Here is a 14161-nt window from a genome sequence, read left to right as displayed (position 1 = left end):
ATTTTTTCATATGTCTGTTAGCCTTTTGGATGTTTTCTTTGGAGAAGTGTCTGTTCTTATCTTCTGCCTATTTTTTGACATGATTATCTGTTCTGTGTGTGTTGAGTTTGAGGAGTTCTTCATAGATCTTGGATATCAACCTTTTGTCTGTACTGTCATTTGCATATATCTTCTCCCATTCCATGTGTTGCCTCTTTGTTTTGTTGACTATTTCCTTTGCTGTGCAGAAGCTTTTGATCTTGATGAAGTCCCATAAATTCATTTTCGGTTTTGTTTCCTTTGCCTTTGGAGACATATTTTGAAAGAAGTTGCTGTGGCTGATATCGAAGAGGTTACTGCCTATGTTCTTCCTCTAGGATTCTGATGGATTCCTGTGTCACAGATCTTTTATCCATTTCAAGTTTATCTTTGTGTATGGTGTAAGAGAACAGTCGAGTTTCATTTTTCTACATATAGCTGTCCAGTTGTCCCAGCACCATTTATTGAAGAGACTGTCTTTTTTCCACTGTATATTTTTTTCCTGCTTTGTCGAAGACTTTTTGACCATAAAGGTTAGAGTCCATCTCTGGGCTCTCTACTCTGCTCTACTAATCTTTGTGCCTGTTTTTATGCCAGTGCCATGCTGTCTTGGTGATCACAGCTTTGTAGTAAACCTTGAAATCAGGCAACATTATGCCCCCAGTTTTGTTTTTCTTTTTCAACATTTCCTTAACAGTTCAGAGTCCCTTCTGATTCCATATAAATTTTAGGATTGTTTGCTCCACCTTCACAAGAAATTTTGTTCAGAGTATATACAAAGCTTTCACAACCAAACAAAAAGACAAATGACCCAATTTAAAAATGGGCAAAAGATCTGGTTAAAGGCCGAAATCAAAGACATGAAGAAGATTTACCAAAGACCAATATGAAAAGACACTCAAGATCATTAGCCGGCAAGGGAATGCAAATCTAAACCACAAGATATTACTAAAAAACCGTAGCAAGTGGAGGCGGTGGAGAAATTTGAGTGCTTGTGCATTGGTGATAGAAATGTAAAATGTGTGGCCACTGTGGAAAAAACAATTTGGCAGTTTATCTGGAAGTTGAACACGGAGTTACCATATGACCACTCCTAGGTATATACCCAAGACAACTGAAAACATATGTCCAGACATGAAAGGTGTGCGCAAATCCCCATAGCTGTGTTCTCCACTAATAACCCAGCATGGGAATAACCCCAGTGGCTATCAACTAAGTGATACAGTGTTACGTTTTGTGCCAGTGTTTCACTGTATGCCACAAACAAAAGTGAAATATTGGCCATAAAATGTAATGAAGTAGCAACACAGGCTACAAATGGGTGAAAACATGATACTAAATAAATGAGGATAAATACTGACTTATTTATGACTTATGAGGATAAATGAGGATAAATATTGACTTATTTATGACTTATGTATGACTTATTTTGTATGAAATGTCATTACACGAAGAGTCTGTATTATGTACTAAGGACTAGTGCTCCAGGAAGTGCCTACTGGCATTGCTTGCTCTGGGCACATCAGGCACCAGATTACCCCTAATTTCTTCTCTGGTGTTAGCTGCAAGCGCTGGGAGAGCCTGGTGCTTGGTGGGCATGTGTTTTGGGGAGGAAGGAATAATTCATCACTTCTTTCTCACTCTGAAAATCAGGGCCCCTTGGCTCTGAATTGTTGGAAAGATGGACTGGAAAAGTCTGTCTTCTACTCATTTTCTAATTATGTCATTTATCTAGAATTTAAAAAAAAAAAAAGGTTTGACTTCCAGAGGGAAGGTCAGCATTGCTAAGCATGGTTATACCTATCCTCAGTGCCCCTTGTGGAGCAGGGGGTAGGCTGGATGGTTGGGCCACGTTCCTTCTCCTGTGGTAAGGGAGAGAGACTTCTTCCTACATTCTGTTTGGGACCAGATCATGAGCCTGCAGTTCTGCTGCCGGGTATGGGGCAGAAAAAATGCAACCTCTAGCTTGCCAGGACCCCCATACTGTCTAAGATTCTCAGCCACAGATTTCTCACTAGCGGACCCATAAATCAATGGCTAAAAAGATGATGTCTCCCCTAAGAAGATGGGGAGGAGGACTGAAGACAACAACTACAATTCCCACATCAAAATGGAGCCATTAAAGAAGACAGAACACAACTGCAATGAGACTTGGCACTCAAAGACACTTGAAAAAGTCACACACCAACTCTGGGGGTTAAAGCAAATACAGGTTTTCACGATTTCACAGGGTTATCTGAAGGAGAGAATCATCATTGGTTCTCATTAGACAGTGATCTGGAACATTACAGAGATGGGCTATCTCAAACCGCAGAGAAAAAAAAGATTAAAAGAGAGAAATTAGAAGGGAAAATAAGAAAAAACCTAATGGGAATAATTAGAGGTCCAGAAACTGAACTGGAAGTAAAGACATTAATTATGCATGAAAAAAAATTCTCTGAGCTAAAGGAAAACTGGAGTTGCAGATTGAAAGAACGCATCAATTCTGACAAGAAAAGACATGCAACTGGGAACATTTCTGAATTGCAAAACCCACAGAGAAAAATCCTCCAGACTTTCCAGACAGAAGTTACTACAATGAAAAAATAATGATTGTGGCATCAGCATCTAATGTCTCATTTGTTACAGCAGGATAAAAAGAAGATGTGGATTATCGTTAGTATGGCTGAGAAATAAGCCACAATGCAAGCATCTAATATATAATGTATTTGACAAGGTTAAAAAAAAAGATATTTTGGGTAACAAGGAAGGATGGAGATTAAATATGGACTGTGCCTCCCATCTGAGGAAAATACTAGAGAATTATTCCAGTCAAAGAACGAATCACAAGCATGACCTCACGATGGAAAATATGAAGGCAGCAGGCAGCAGTGAGCAGTAAACTTGCATGCCTCTTGGTACTCCGTACGCATACAAAGTCATGGCTACAGCTGTGGGGTTAATAACAGGGTATGGGCGCACATGAGCCCACCCACACATGCCCATACCCACAATCCACCGTATGTATAAATGTCAAGTACAAGTTCTTGACTGAAATACTGTGTTCTACCAGCGTTCCGTTCTTGAATTATAGCACTGCCTATAGACATTTTTAAATTTATCTTTAAAATGAATTTCACAAAGTTAGTCCAGTTAATTAGTAAGATACATGTCTGCCCAGGATTGATTCTGTGACCCTAGCCTGGTAGCGCTTGTGTCAGACTTTGACCAGGAAAGCCAGTGTTGTCCCGTTCCTCTTTTTGATCAGTGGCTGGGACTTTCAATTGGTCTGTGGTGTTTTGTTTTTGTTTTTAGTATTTTAGCGTTGTGGCAGTCCTATGTTACTATCACAGCATTTTCTGTTTTAGTTCTTCTTGACATTCTCTTAAGTATATTCAAGGAAGGATGCCTTTCTTTATGGAATATATATTGTCTGAATGCAAAAAAAAAATGTGATCTTTTAAGAACTCCCTTTTTAATTTTTTTTTTTTTTATTTGAGGGAGAGAGGAGCGCAGAAGGGTTGTGGGTGGGGGGAGGTCAGTTGGAGAGGGAAGAGCAGACTCCCCGCAGAGCAGGGAGCACGAAGGAGCTCAATCCCAGGACCCCTAGGTCATGACCTGAGTCAAAGGCTGACCCTTAACCAACGGAGCCACCCAGGTTCCCCAGACGAGCTCTTGAATCTAAAATGATCATTCAACTGAGTTGTCTCTAGCTGGCTTACTTCACTGTGAGAATCTACCTGGAATTCATCATACGTAAGCCGCCTTGATGCCTCATATGACCAGCCCAGCCAAAAGAGCTGTGTGTTTCAGAGAGTTCTTTATGAGGACTGTAGCAATGTAAACATGCCCCTCATTTTAGTTGCTTTTAGAGGTCTTTTACATAGCATTTAGAGCGCCCCTCAAATCTCCAAGGAAGCAAACACTACCCCTAAGAGTTTATACACAACATCAAGAGGGACGGATCACAGCTGAGATCCTCAGGGTGAATTTTAAGACCTGCTGTCGTGCTAACCAAAAAGACTTGTAGAGTCGTGCATCTCTTCTGCGGAAGGTATAGCATTCATTCTAAAAATAGTGTAAGGATCCGCATTTGCTCCTCCCTTAATGTGAGCAATTACCAATATGTCCAAAAGCCACTGGCAGGATAAAGAGAGAATATCCTGTTGAAAAGGGGGTTCCCGTGACCAGCCTGGATCCAGGTCGCCGCACGTGAGAGACGTTCAGACATTTCTGAAGTCTAATGTGAACTGGCTTCCAGCGGGCATAAAATGACCCCGTACGGTGGCCGGCCTGTGGAAAGCACCGGGTGAATTCTTGGTTGTTGTGTATGGTTGGTAAGAGAAGGTGTCAGCTGGCCAGTGGACACACTGAATCAGGGAGGGAGTCAGACGCAGATGCCGCAGGTCTCCACACTGAGGCGGCTTCCCTTCGCATCCATGAAACGTCCGAAGCCTGCACGTAACTGCGCCCGGTCAGATTTGGGGCTCACTGAGCAAGTGCATTGTAGGGGCTAATCGTCCTCGAGGTGAAGGAATTGGTGCTCTGCTCTCGTGGGTTCGTTGAGGCCCTTCTCCTGCTAACCACCCTTGGTCAGATCCGAGCCAGGTCGGGGGCTAGGACGGGGAGCCAGCCCAGATTTACGGGAAGGGGACAGAGCCCACCGCTGTGACGGGGGGAAAGGCCGCGGGAGGTGGGGTTCCCCAGTGGCAGCTGCAGCTAGGGCGGGGCCTCTGTGGGGCTGAGAAGGGGGCCAGAGTCAAGTGTAAATGGGGAGGTTAGAACGCCCCAGAGCACGTTGTCCCCGCGTGGGTGACATTTCACTGTGCCACCTCCATTACCAGCCACAGACCCTGTTACAAAATACTGCCGTGATCTCTGTAACGTGATCTCTGCAACGGCAGAGAGTGGAATCCTTTGTTGGGTGGGACTGCACCCTGGGTCGCTTCGGCCTGCCCCCAGGCAGAGCTGGCGCCTGCGGGTCACTAGCGGGGGCCGCAGGGACAGCCCTGCCTGTCTTGCCCTACGGAAGGAAGGGCCGAGGGTTTGGAGGGAGGGTCGGTTGGTGGCAGCCCTGCAGACGCAGGCCAGGCCTGCGCCCTCCGCGCCCTAACGCGTGACCCGCTTGTCTGCCCGCAGAGCCCCCCGGCGCGGACCCGGACACGCTGCGGGCCGGCTTGCGCGGCTTCACCGGCTGCCTGTCGGCTGTGCGCTTCGGCCCCGCTGCTCCGCTCAAGGCTGCGCTGCGCCCCGGCGGCGCCGTCGCGGTCACAGTCCGCGGACACGTGGCCGCCGCGTCCAGCTGCGGGGAGTCCGCGGGGTCGGGAGCCCCGGCGCGGGAGGCCACCCGCCCGCTCGCAGGTGGCGCAGGTGCGTGCCCCTCCGACCGCGGTCGCGCTTGCCGCCCGCGGTCCTCCATCCCGTCTGCACCCCAGGGCTTCCCAGGCCCTAGGTGGGGTCGCCTGGCCCAGCTCTGGTCTGGATTTCCTGCTCCTTCCCGCCCGCGCAGGGCTCTGCTCTCCTGTCGGGCGTTTGCGAATGTCACCAAAGTCCTCTTCGCTCTGCCTCTGTCATTCTCCCTTTCTCTGCTGTAGGTGGTTCTGGACCGACAGACGGGGGAGAACCCTTAGTTAGCACTGACAGAAGTGGCCCTGCTGTCATCGGAGGTAACAGGGCTGTGAACAACCTGGTCCTTGCGCTGCTGTCACCGCGGGCATAAGCCCGTGTCCGGGAGTCCGAGCTGAGGGGCGAGGTCAATGGCAGGACACCCCTTTGCGGGCGTTCTTCACGGGCTTGACCCCATGTAGGCCTCTGCAGGGGCTCAGGGGGGCTGAGTGGAGGGAACCGATGGTAGGACCGAGACACTCTTTAAAGGATAGTTGCTGAACTACAGAGTAATAAGGTTTCTCATTTGAAAATACCCATTCATATATCTCAGGAGATCATATATACACATGTACGTATATGACATATTCACCTTTACTTCTTTGATCCAAAATAGCCACAACCTCTCAGTCTATTCGCCCAAAACTAAAAGTAAAACATTAAGTGAGTTTAGAACGACCTAAACTAGGCAAATTGTCATTTTCATAAACATAAAGATAGAAAACCTAAAGAGTTTTCTAAACATAAATATACAGAACTGTTTCCTGGTGTCAGTCTTATCTTAGATTTATATATATTTATTTGTATTTCTAAATGTAACTATTCACATATATTTGTATTAGATATACATGCTCAGTGTCACATGTGTTCTATACATGTGATGATAAAATTGGATATAACACAGCTCTTTAAAGCAAAGTCCTATAGATAAACCATACATGTATTTACGTAAATATTCACATATATCGATATTTTCTATGTACTTACATATATTTGAAGAGGTACAGGTAGTTCCATCTTAAATATCTCCCACTGTATTCTCTGAAACAGAATTTATTTAAGCCTGCTTTAAAAAATGAATATTCAATTCTCCTTCGTATGATTCAGGGAACTCTTACATTTATTTACTTAGACGACTGGAATGCGCCCGTTGCAGACTCTGCAGGCTAGGAGGGAGCGAGCTGCTCTCCATTCCAAGGCTATTCCAGATAAGGGAGGTCGTCCCCAAGCTGTGGGATGCAAGTGGGTGTCTGCTTCTCAAGCAGACCAGACTGCATCTGCCCATTGGGTTTCTGTTCATCAAGATGCCAGTTTTCTCCAGACTATTAGGAAGGTACTCAGACATTTTCACATGCTGACCAAATCTGTGTAAGTATGTGAACTTGCCCATTCCTATCTTAACCACTTCTGTTTTTCTAATGAATGAGGCACATGATCTTCTGATTTCACAACTCCAGGAACAAAGAAACATATGTGTTATTTATAATGTACACCTAAAAGGAATACTTTTGTGTTAAAATACAAATCAAGTCTTAATCCTGAACTGTTCTCATTTATTTTGAATGAGAAAACTTCAGTATAAAGCAAAAAGCTGATTTAAAATAAATGGAATTAAATGTGATTCATATTTTTGAAATAGGAATCAAAGTCCAAAAATGCAAAATGTCACAGTTGGTGCCATGATTAGCGAGAGCAACGATGGTAGTCAGGTTGGTGCTAGAACAGAAGGCGTGGTCTCTGGGGCTTTATCGCCTTTGGTTAAATATCACTGGCAAGCTGTTCAAAGTATGTAAGTTGCACCTATATTTTTCCCCTGAGAAATCCTGCTTGGCTCCTGATAGACTGAGGGAGAATCAGAGCACATGGGTGTGAGGGACGTAACAGCTCAGGTTACGGCCCCTGCAACTCATGTGGCTCTGCCTTCGACCTGTGCGGGGGCTGTGTGCTGAGCGGTGTGTCCGCTGCCAAGTGTATTGAGCTGCAGTGTAGAATCCTGGGTGGAATCCTCAGCCCTGTGTCTGAATGACCACAGACCGCACCACATGTAAAGTACTTAGTCGGGTTAAAGAACCACCCCAGCAGGTGGATTTCTCCACGTGCTGCCCTCCATCACCCCTCCTCTTGCAAACACCGGGAACAATACAGGAAGGGGAATTAACCTAAATCATGCTCAAACCTCATACACCAGAGATCAGGGAGTGTTTCTTGCCATGAGATCCATCGTGTTGATGGACAGGCACAGAAGGACACAGATGTGTAGATGGATGGAGAGGCAGACAGACCTAAGTGCTTGTCACAAACACATTCACACTGGGATTGCTGAAAGGAAGGTTATGGAAGGCATCGGATGCATTAGTCACAACATCTCAGTCTCTTCAGAGAGCGGATGAAGACAGAGGTTGCTCTAGGACCCTACCAAGTCTCACAGAACAAACAAGCTAGTACTCAGTTACATACACAATAACATCCTGGGTGTTTGAGGGCAACGGTGATAGTGACTGGATAATCAAGTGGCCTGATCACTGTTACTGAGTTCCTGTCCCTGACACTAAAATTGGATACAATGTAGCTCTTCAAAGCAAAGTCCTATAACAAAACTTAAGAGTAATTAAAGCTGCAACTGTTTGTTGTCAGGTGAGGTGCAGGTTGTAGTGAACGTGGTGACTGTTCTACTTGTTACCATTTAAGAACCTTTCCAGAGGTTCTGAGCATCTGCTCAGGGATCCCTGTGACCAGAGGAACCCACCGAGCTGCGAGTCTGTTGGGCTCCATTATGCTCTTTATCTCTGTCCCAGAGCATAATGAAGAATCTTTATTTAACAACACGAATTTGGATTCAGTTAACTAAACAGTAATACATTTTCTAACATTTGCTAATTGCAATATCAATGCCTGTGTCAGTCATCTTAAAAGTATTTGACTGATGAACACTGTTTTGGTACCTTCCTGTGTTAGTATTGATTAACACTCCTGATTTCTATGGGTCAGGAGTCTGGGCAGAGCTTAGCTGGGTCCTCTGCTCAGTGTCACAGAAGCCTGCAATGAAGGTGTCAGCCAGCATTGAGGTCTCATCTGGAGATTCCTCTGGGGAAGTATCCACTTCCTCCTCTGCATGGGCGTTGACAGCATCCAGAGTCTTGTAGCTGTAGGACTGAGAGTGTCTCGATTGTTGCTGGCTGCCCTTAGCACCTGGAGGTTGCCTGTAGTTCGTTGCCATGTAGGGATTCCCATAAGGACTCCCATCATGACTGTCTGCCCCCTTACTGCCGGCAGGAAGAGGGACGGTCCTGTAAGACAAGTGCTACCTTCTCACATACCATAATCACATAACCAAGGTACAGCACAGACCCTACACACAAGCACTTGAAGGGGATCACGCATAAGACATGGCCCCCAGCAGCAGAGATCATGTAAGACTCTTCTAGCCTCATAGAAGGAACTGGTGTACTCACCACAGAACTGTAAACCAGCAGAACGTCAGCAGCAAATCTTCTTAATGTACTTGTACATAAGCATTTAATTATTCCATGACAAGTCTATACGCTTTTAAAATAATGAAAACGTGCTCACTTGTTAGCATGAAGTGGGGCCATGACCTAGAGGCCATGCTGTGGTTCTGAATTTTAACAGGCAGGCACCAAGTGAAAGCCAGGCCAATAGATCTTTAACCTAAAGATGTAAAACTGCTATATCCAAAGGGCGTGTGGACTTAGAAGTAAACGCAGTGTTCCAGTAGGCCAGTGCCCACTTTCCTGACTATGCGCGTGTGATGTATTTGAGCTTATTATCAGCTACGTGAGTCCTGCTTGTTACAAGTCTGTGTTCTGACTGCGCCTCCTCCTTCTCTCACCAGGTGTGATAGCGGTGGTGGTATTTGTCTTGCTCTGTCTCACCACCATAGCTGCACGCATTTATCAGCAGAGGTGGTTGTACCAAAAAAGTGAGTCAACTGTTCCCCCGGCTGGAGACAGCGCTGAGACGGCTCTGAAGAGTGAGCTCAATGTGCAAAGCTCAGTCAGTGAGAGCCAGAGAGAGTACTTCTTCTGAAGGGCAGCGGCGGTTCACTTCGGGCTCTGGTGATGGGACTTTCTCGCTAAGCAAGGGGCTCCCAGCGGATGAAGCCCCCCTCCCCCCCGCACCCGCCAGACAGGTGGCCATCCTGCAGTGCCATCAGCTTGCGGTCCTGGGAGGCTCTGCTCTGTGCTGCTTCATGACCTGTGTGTGTAGAAGGACTCGGCTGTGCCCATTAACCCCTGTGCGGCGATGTTTGACGGTCTGGCCACATTTTCGGAAAATTCACACGTGGTTTGCATAATGACTTTGGGTTTGAAGTGAGAACAAGGATGTGAGCTGTGGTCCTACTCTCTTAAAAATGAGACCTGGAAGTTTATAAAAGTCAAAGTTGGACTCTAGTGTTGTGTGATGTGTGGAAATCTGTGTTTTGCCTCCTTTATCGATCACCTGCAGATGCTTCTAAGCCGGGAAGTGCTTCTCTGATGGTCTTGGAGTGTGTTTCTATCTCTGTGTGAACCAGAACCCACAGGCCAAAAGTGCACTAGCAACCAATTGTTTTTATTATCTGTCTCTTTTTAGTCAGTTTGCATACATTTTTAGTGATGAAATGAATAATGAATGTCAGCTATGAAATTGTAGTATTCAGTTCATTTAAGGAACAGAAAAATTCATAGGTAGCAAAGCGTGTAAAGCATTCTAGTTTGTGCTACTTTGCTTTTTTTTCTTTGTAATTCACCATTTTAATCTTTGTAAATTATGATAAAGATCAGCTGACGATCTCCCCAACATGTGTATTTTCTAACTGAAGTAGTGCCCAGGTATAAACTCTGTCCTTAACACTGCATATGTATCCTTCTTTCCTTTCATCAGAATGAACTTAATCCTAAATTTGTTTTTTTAAATGTGAGGTGCTAGGGTCAGGATTCTTTGCAGCCTTGTGGTTCTCTTGTTCTGAAGGTTGTCATAACAACTGGATGTCTTGTGACTATCTTTTCATTTACTTGGGGAAAGCCCCGTTTTGAACAAAAGCTCTCCATTTCTTTTTTCTTTAATTTATTTTTTATTTATTTTCGGCATAACAGTATTCATTATCTTTTCACCACACCCAGTGCTCCATGCAATCTGTGCCCTCTATAATTCCCACCACCTGGTACCCCAACCTCCCATCCTGCCCCTGCCACTTGAAACCCGTCAGATTGTTTTTCAGAGTCCGTAGGCTCTCATGGTTCACCTCCCCTTCCAATTTCCCCCAACTCCTTCCTCCTAATTCCCCATGTCCTCCATGCTATTTGCTCTCCATTTCTTTTATCTAAATTCCGAGCAATTTAGGCAAGCCATCCCCTGAAATACTGTCTCAGTCTAGTCACTGTTTGGAATGTCGGGGGAAGGGTGCTGATGCCAGGGGAAGTGCAGGTTGTGGGATCTGGACCCAATCTATCACGCTGGTCAGGATCCAGGATCTCGGGAGTCACAGTCTTCCACCAGAGCGCCCAGAATTCACCAGTTCATTTCATATTCGGGGCACAAAGAATTTGTATTAACCACAGGAATTGTTCCAGTAACGACTTTTGTGGTAGGGGTCAGAGGATAATTGCACAGAGTCGACCATTTGCACTCACTAGCCATTTCTAAGTGAAATGTGCTACGGTCTTGATAAGCCACTTGCCACGTGCCTGTCAGGAATCACGTTGCTTCCTTTGACCACAACAGGACCACCCAGAACTCCATACACTGAACCTTGCTATGACCTTTGAGTGTATGCCTATTTTTCTGATTTTTTTTAAACAATAGAAAAAGATATTCTCTGTACTAAGTGTTTTCTCAAAACAAAACAAAACAAAAAACCAAACACCAACCCTTTTTTCTTATGGTTTCATATTAGTTTTCTATGAGGTTTAACGAGTCACCACAATATATTATCTCATAGTTTCTGTGGATCAGGAGCTGGGCACAGGTTTACCGTGTTTTCTGCAAGGCTGCTTTGAGGCATCACCCAGGACTGTGTCCTCAGCTGGGGAAGTCCTCGGTCTTTCAGTTATGGGCAGCATTTCATTCCTTACTGCTGGGAGATTCCTGGAAGCCTGCTTCTGCTCGAGACTAGCAAGAGAGAGAGAGAGAGAGAAAAAGAGACTCTAGAGCAAGTCTGCTAACAAGAGGGAGTTTTATACACTGTAATGTGATGATGGGAGTGACAGCCCATCCCCACTGCCAAATTCAGTTGGTTAGAAGCAAGTCCCAGGTCCTGCCCACACTGAAGAGGAGGGGATCACAGAAGGACTCGAACCAGCAGGCTGAGATCATGGGAGTCACGTGAAGGTTAATCTACCATAGTACTATATTGAACTTTCTTTAAGTGAAGAATGAAGGATTTCCAGGGTCTCAATAGGGTAATATATGAAGAACCTACTTTGGTGAAGGATACATACTTTACCCCACCCCCCAAAAGTCTTATGCAGAGTGAAGGATTCAGCACAAAAATGATAGATTCTAGTTAATGCACAGCTGACTGTTAACACCCTGAAATCACTACGACTTTAACAAATGATCATGGTAAGTTCTGGAAATGTTCCTCACTTTGGTAGCTGGCATTTTGCAGATTTATAGATCATGAAATTCACTGTATTCTGCTCTCTTTTTAAAAGAGAAAACAAAATATTTGTACAAAACTGCAGTGACAAATCACCCACTTTACTGATTTGTAAATTTTACCTGCTTATTTGTTAATGAAATAACCTTTTTGAATTAAATTAGGAAAATATTTTTAAGAGAAATCAAATGCAATTTGAACTATGAAACTATATTGTTTTTCTCCTAAAATATTAAAAATTGTGCAAATGCTTATATTCTGTTGTGGTGTGTGTATTATTTTATCTCTGCTCTATATAGAGAGTACTGTGCTCTGTTAATATGATTTGTGAAGGTGTTTAAATTGTCAAACACAAAGTAAAACATAAAGTGACTAGTATTTACTGATTACTACAACTTAAAGTACCTATGAAAGTAGGTATTTATACCTTTGCCAGAGAACAATAATTTAACATCCAGTAAGTTAGTTGTTGAATGTTTACTATGTACTCAAAACAGGTTACACAAGATTTCCTCCTGGAGCTGGGTTTCTAGAGCACTATAAATGTACAAATCCCAGTTTGCAAATAACATCTTTCTATGAAATAAATGTTCAAAGATAATAATTCCCCAAGATTTATTTCAAAATGGTAAAGGAAAATAGTACATAATTAACACTTACTTTTGGGACTAGAACTTCAGAACCCCTGCTTACTTCATGATGAAGTAAAGCCCCCTTCACTACCACCCAGCATTATGTAGCCATAGAGAAAAACATGTTGGGCCATTCTCTGCGTGTAGAATAATCAGCACTTCTGGAATTTTTGTTTGTTTGTTTTCTTTCCTTACAGAACATCTGGTGGATAATTGTTTTCCATGGATTTTTTAAGGATAAAATATAAAGTTCATGATTCTTGCCCTGAAGGAGGACAAAGGCGATGAATGTGCTTTCCTGTATAGGGTATAAACTGACGGTGACGAAGCGACTGGGATGTTGAAATAGTCTTGCCACACGGGGGCGGGGGCGGGGGGCTTGACCATCTTCCCACATGGCGGGGAGGCATGAACCATCTTCCCATGCGGGGGGCCGTGGACCCATAGTGAATGAACACGTTTATAGGGTTGCTTAATCTGTTGTTCGCGTGCATGTAACTAACATGGTAAGGAGTCTCTCGGTGCTCTCCATGGTCCTGGCGGTCTCCTTCTACGCCAGGCTGGCTCGTCAGGCATGGCAACGTGGAAGGAAGGATTAGGAAGAGAGTGACAAACATGAAGTGGTCTGCGTTCCAAATGAGGAAATGGACTTGGTGCGTATGTGTGTCCACGGTTCCCCGGAGACCATGGGCTCGTTTTCAAGCTCTAGGGCATTGGAAGATTCTGTACATGTTGAAAATACTACAGCTGAACAAAAATGTTATTAGTGCTAGATCTTTGGGCTACTTAAACCCACATACGGGTATTACAATGTTTTGGGAGGACGAACATAGTCATAAGCTCTGACCTAACCCTTGGGAGGGCTTAGTGTGGCCCCTAACCTACAGCGAGTCTGTTAGTTTACTGCTTCTGTTGAGTCAGCTGAGGCTTTGGAGATCTCATACATACAAAGTAAACTGAAATGGGAATGGAAGTGATTATTTGGGTATTTTTTTCAATATAAACAGAGCCACGCAGGCGCCACCCTGGCGCTCCTCATTAATGACATTTTAAAGCAACCTGGCTCAGTAGAAATTTCTATGACGATTGCCACATGTGGTTATCAATAAGCATGTAAGATGTGGCTAATCTGACTGGGGAACCCCTTGTTAATGTTAATGTTAATGTTAATCACCTTAAATTTGGGGCGCCTGGGTGGCTCAGTGGGTTAAAGCCTCTGCCTTTGGCTCAGGTCATGATCTCAGGGTCCTGGGATCGAGCCCCGCATCAGGCTCTCTGCTCAGCAGGGAGCCTGCTTCCTCCTCTCTCTCTGCCTGCCTCTCTGCCTACTTGTGATCTCTGTCTGTCAAATAAATAAATAAAATCTTTTTTTAAAAAATCACCTTAAATTTAAATAACCACATGTGACTAACGGCTACTATGTGGGTCAACACGGGTCAAAATTTGTGTCCTGAGCACAAAAACAGCAATTGTTGGAACTGCAGAGTCTGAGATGCAGGATGGAAGGAAAGGCACAGAGTTAAATATGTGGATAAACCACAAGAAA

General features: G+C 44.5%; 1 protein-coding gene across 6 annotated transcripts in view; it reads left to right on the top strand.

The window, feature by feature from the left end:
• Positions 1-13780, top strand: part of LOC116568731 (contactin-associated protein-like 3) — a 165608-nt gene extending 151828 nt beyond the window's left edge. For 2 of the 6 annotated variants that reach the window (XM_032304397.1, XM_032304404.1), the window contains 3 exons: positions 5137-5367; positions 5592-5663; positions 9236-9948. In XM_032304397.1, coding sequence (XP_032160288.1) covers positions 5137-5367; positions 5592-5663; positions 9236-9429 — 497 coding nt within the window. In that variant the 3' untranslated portion in view covers positions 9430-9948. Of the gene's footprint in view, positions 1-5136; positions 5368-5591; positions 5664-9235; positions 9949-12812 lie in introns of those variants that run through there. The other 4 variants (XM_032304401.1, XM_032304399.1, XM_032304398.1 and 1 more) reach the window with 3 other exon arrangements.
• Positions 13781-14161: the final 381 nt, after the last annotated feature.

Source organism: Mustela erminea, chromosome 11 (assembly GCF_009829155.1).
Source record: "Mustela erminea isolate mMusErm1 chromosome 11, mMusErm1.Pri, whole genome shotgun sequence".
Classification (NCBI taxonomy): domain Eukaryota; kingdom Metazoa; phylum Chordata; class Mammalia; order Carnivora; family Mustelidae; genus Mustela; species Mustela erminea.
The sequence above is the reverse complement of the archived record's forward strand: the minus strand, read 5'-3'. Positions and strand labels throughout refer to the sequence as shown.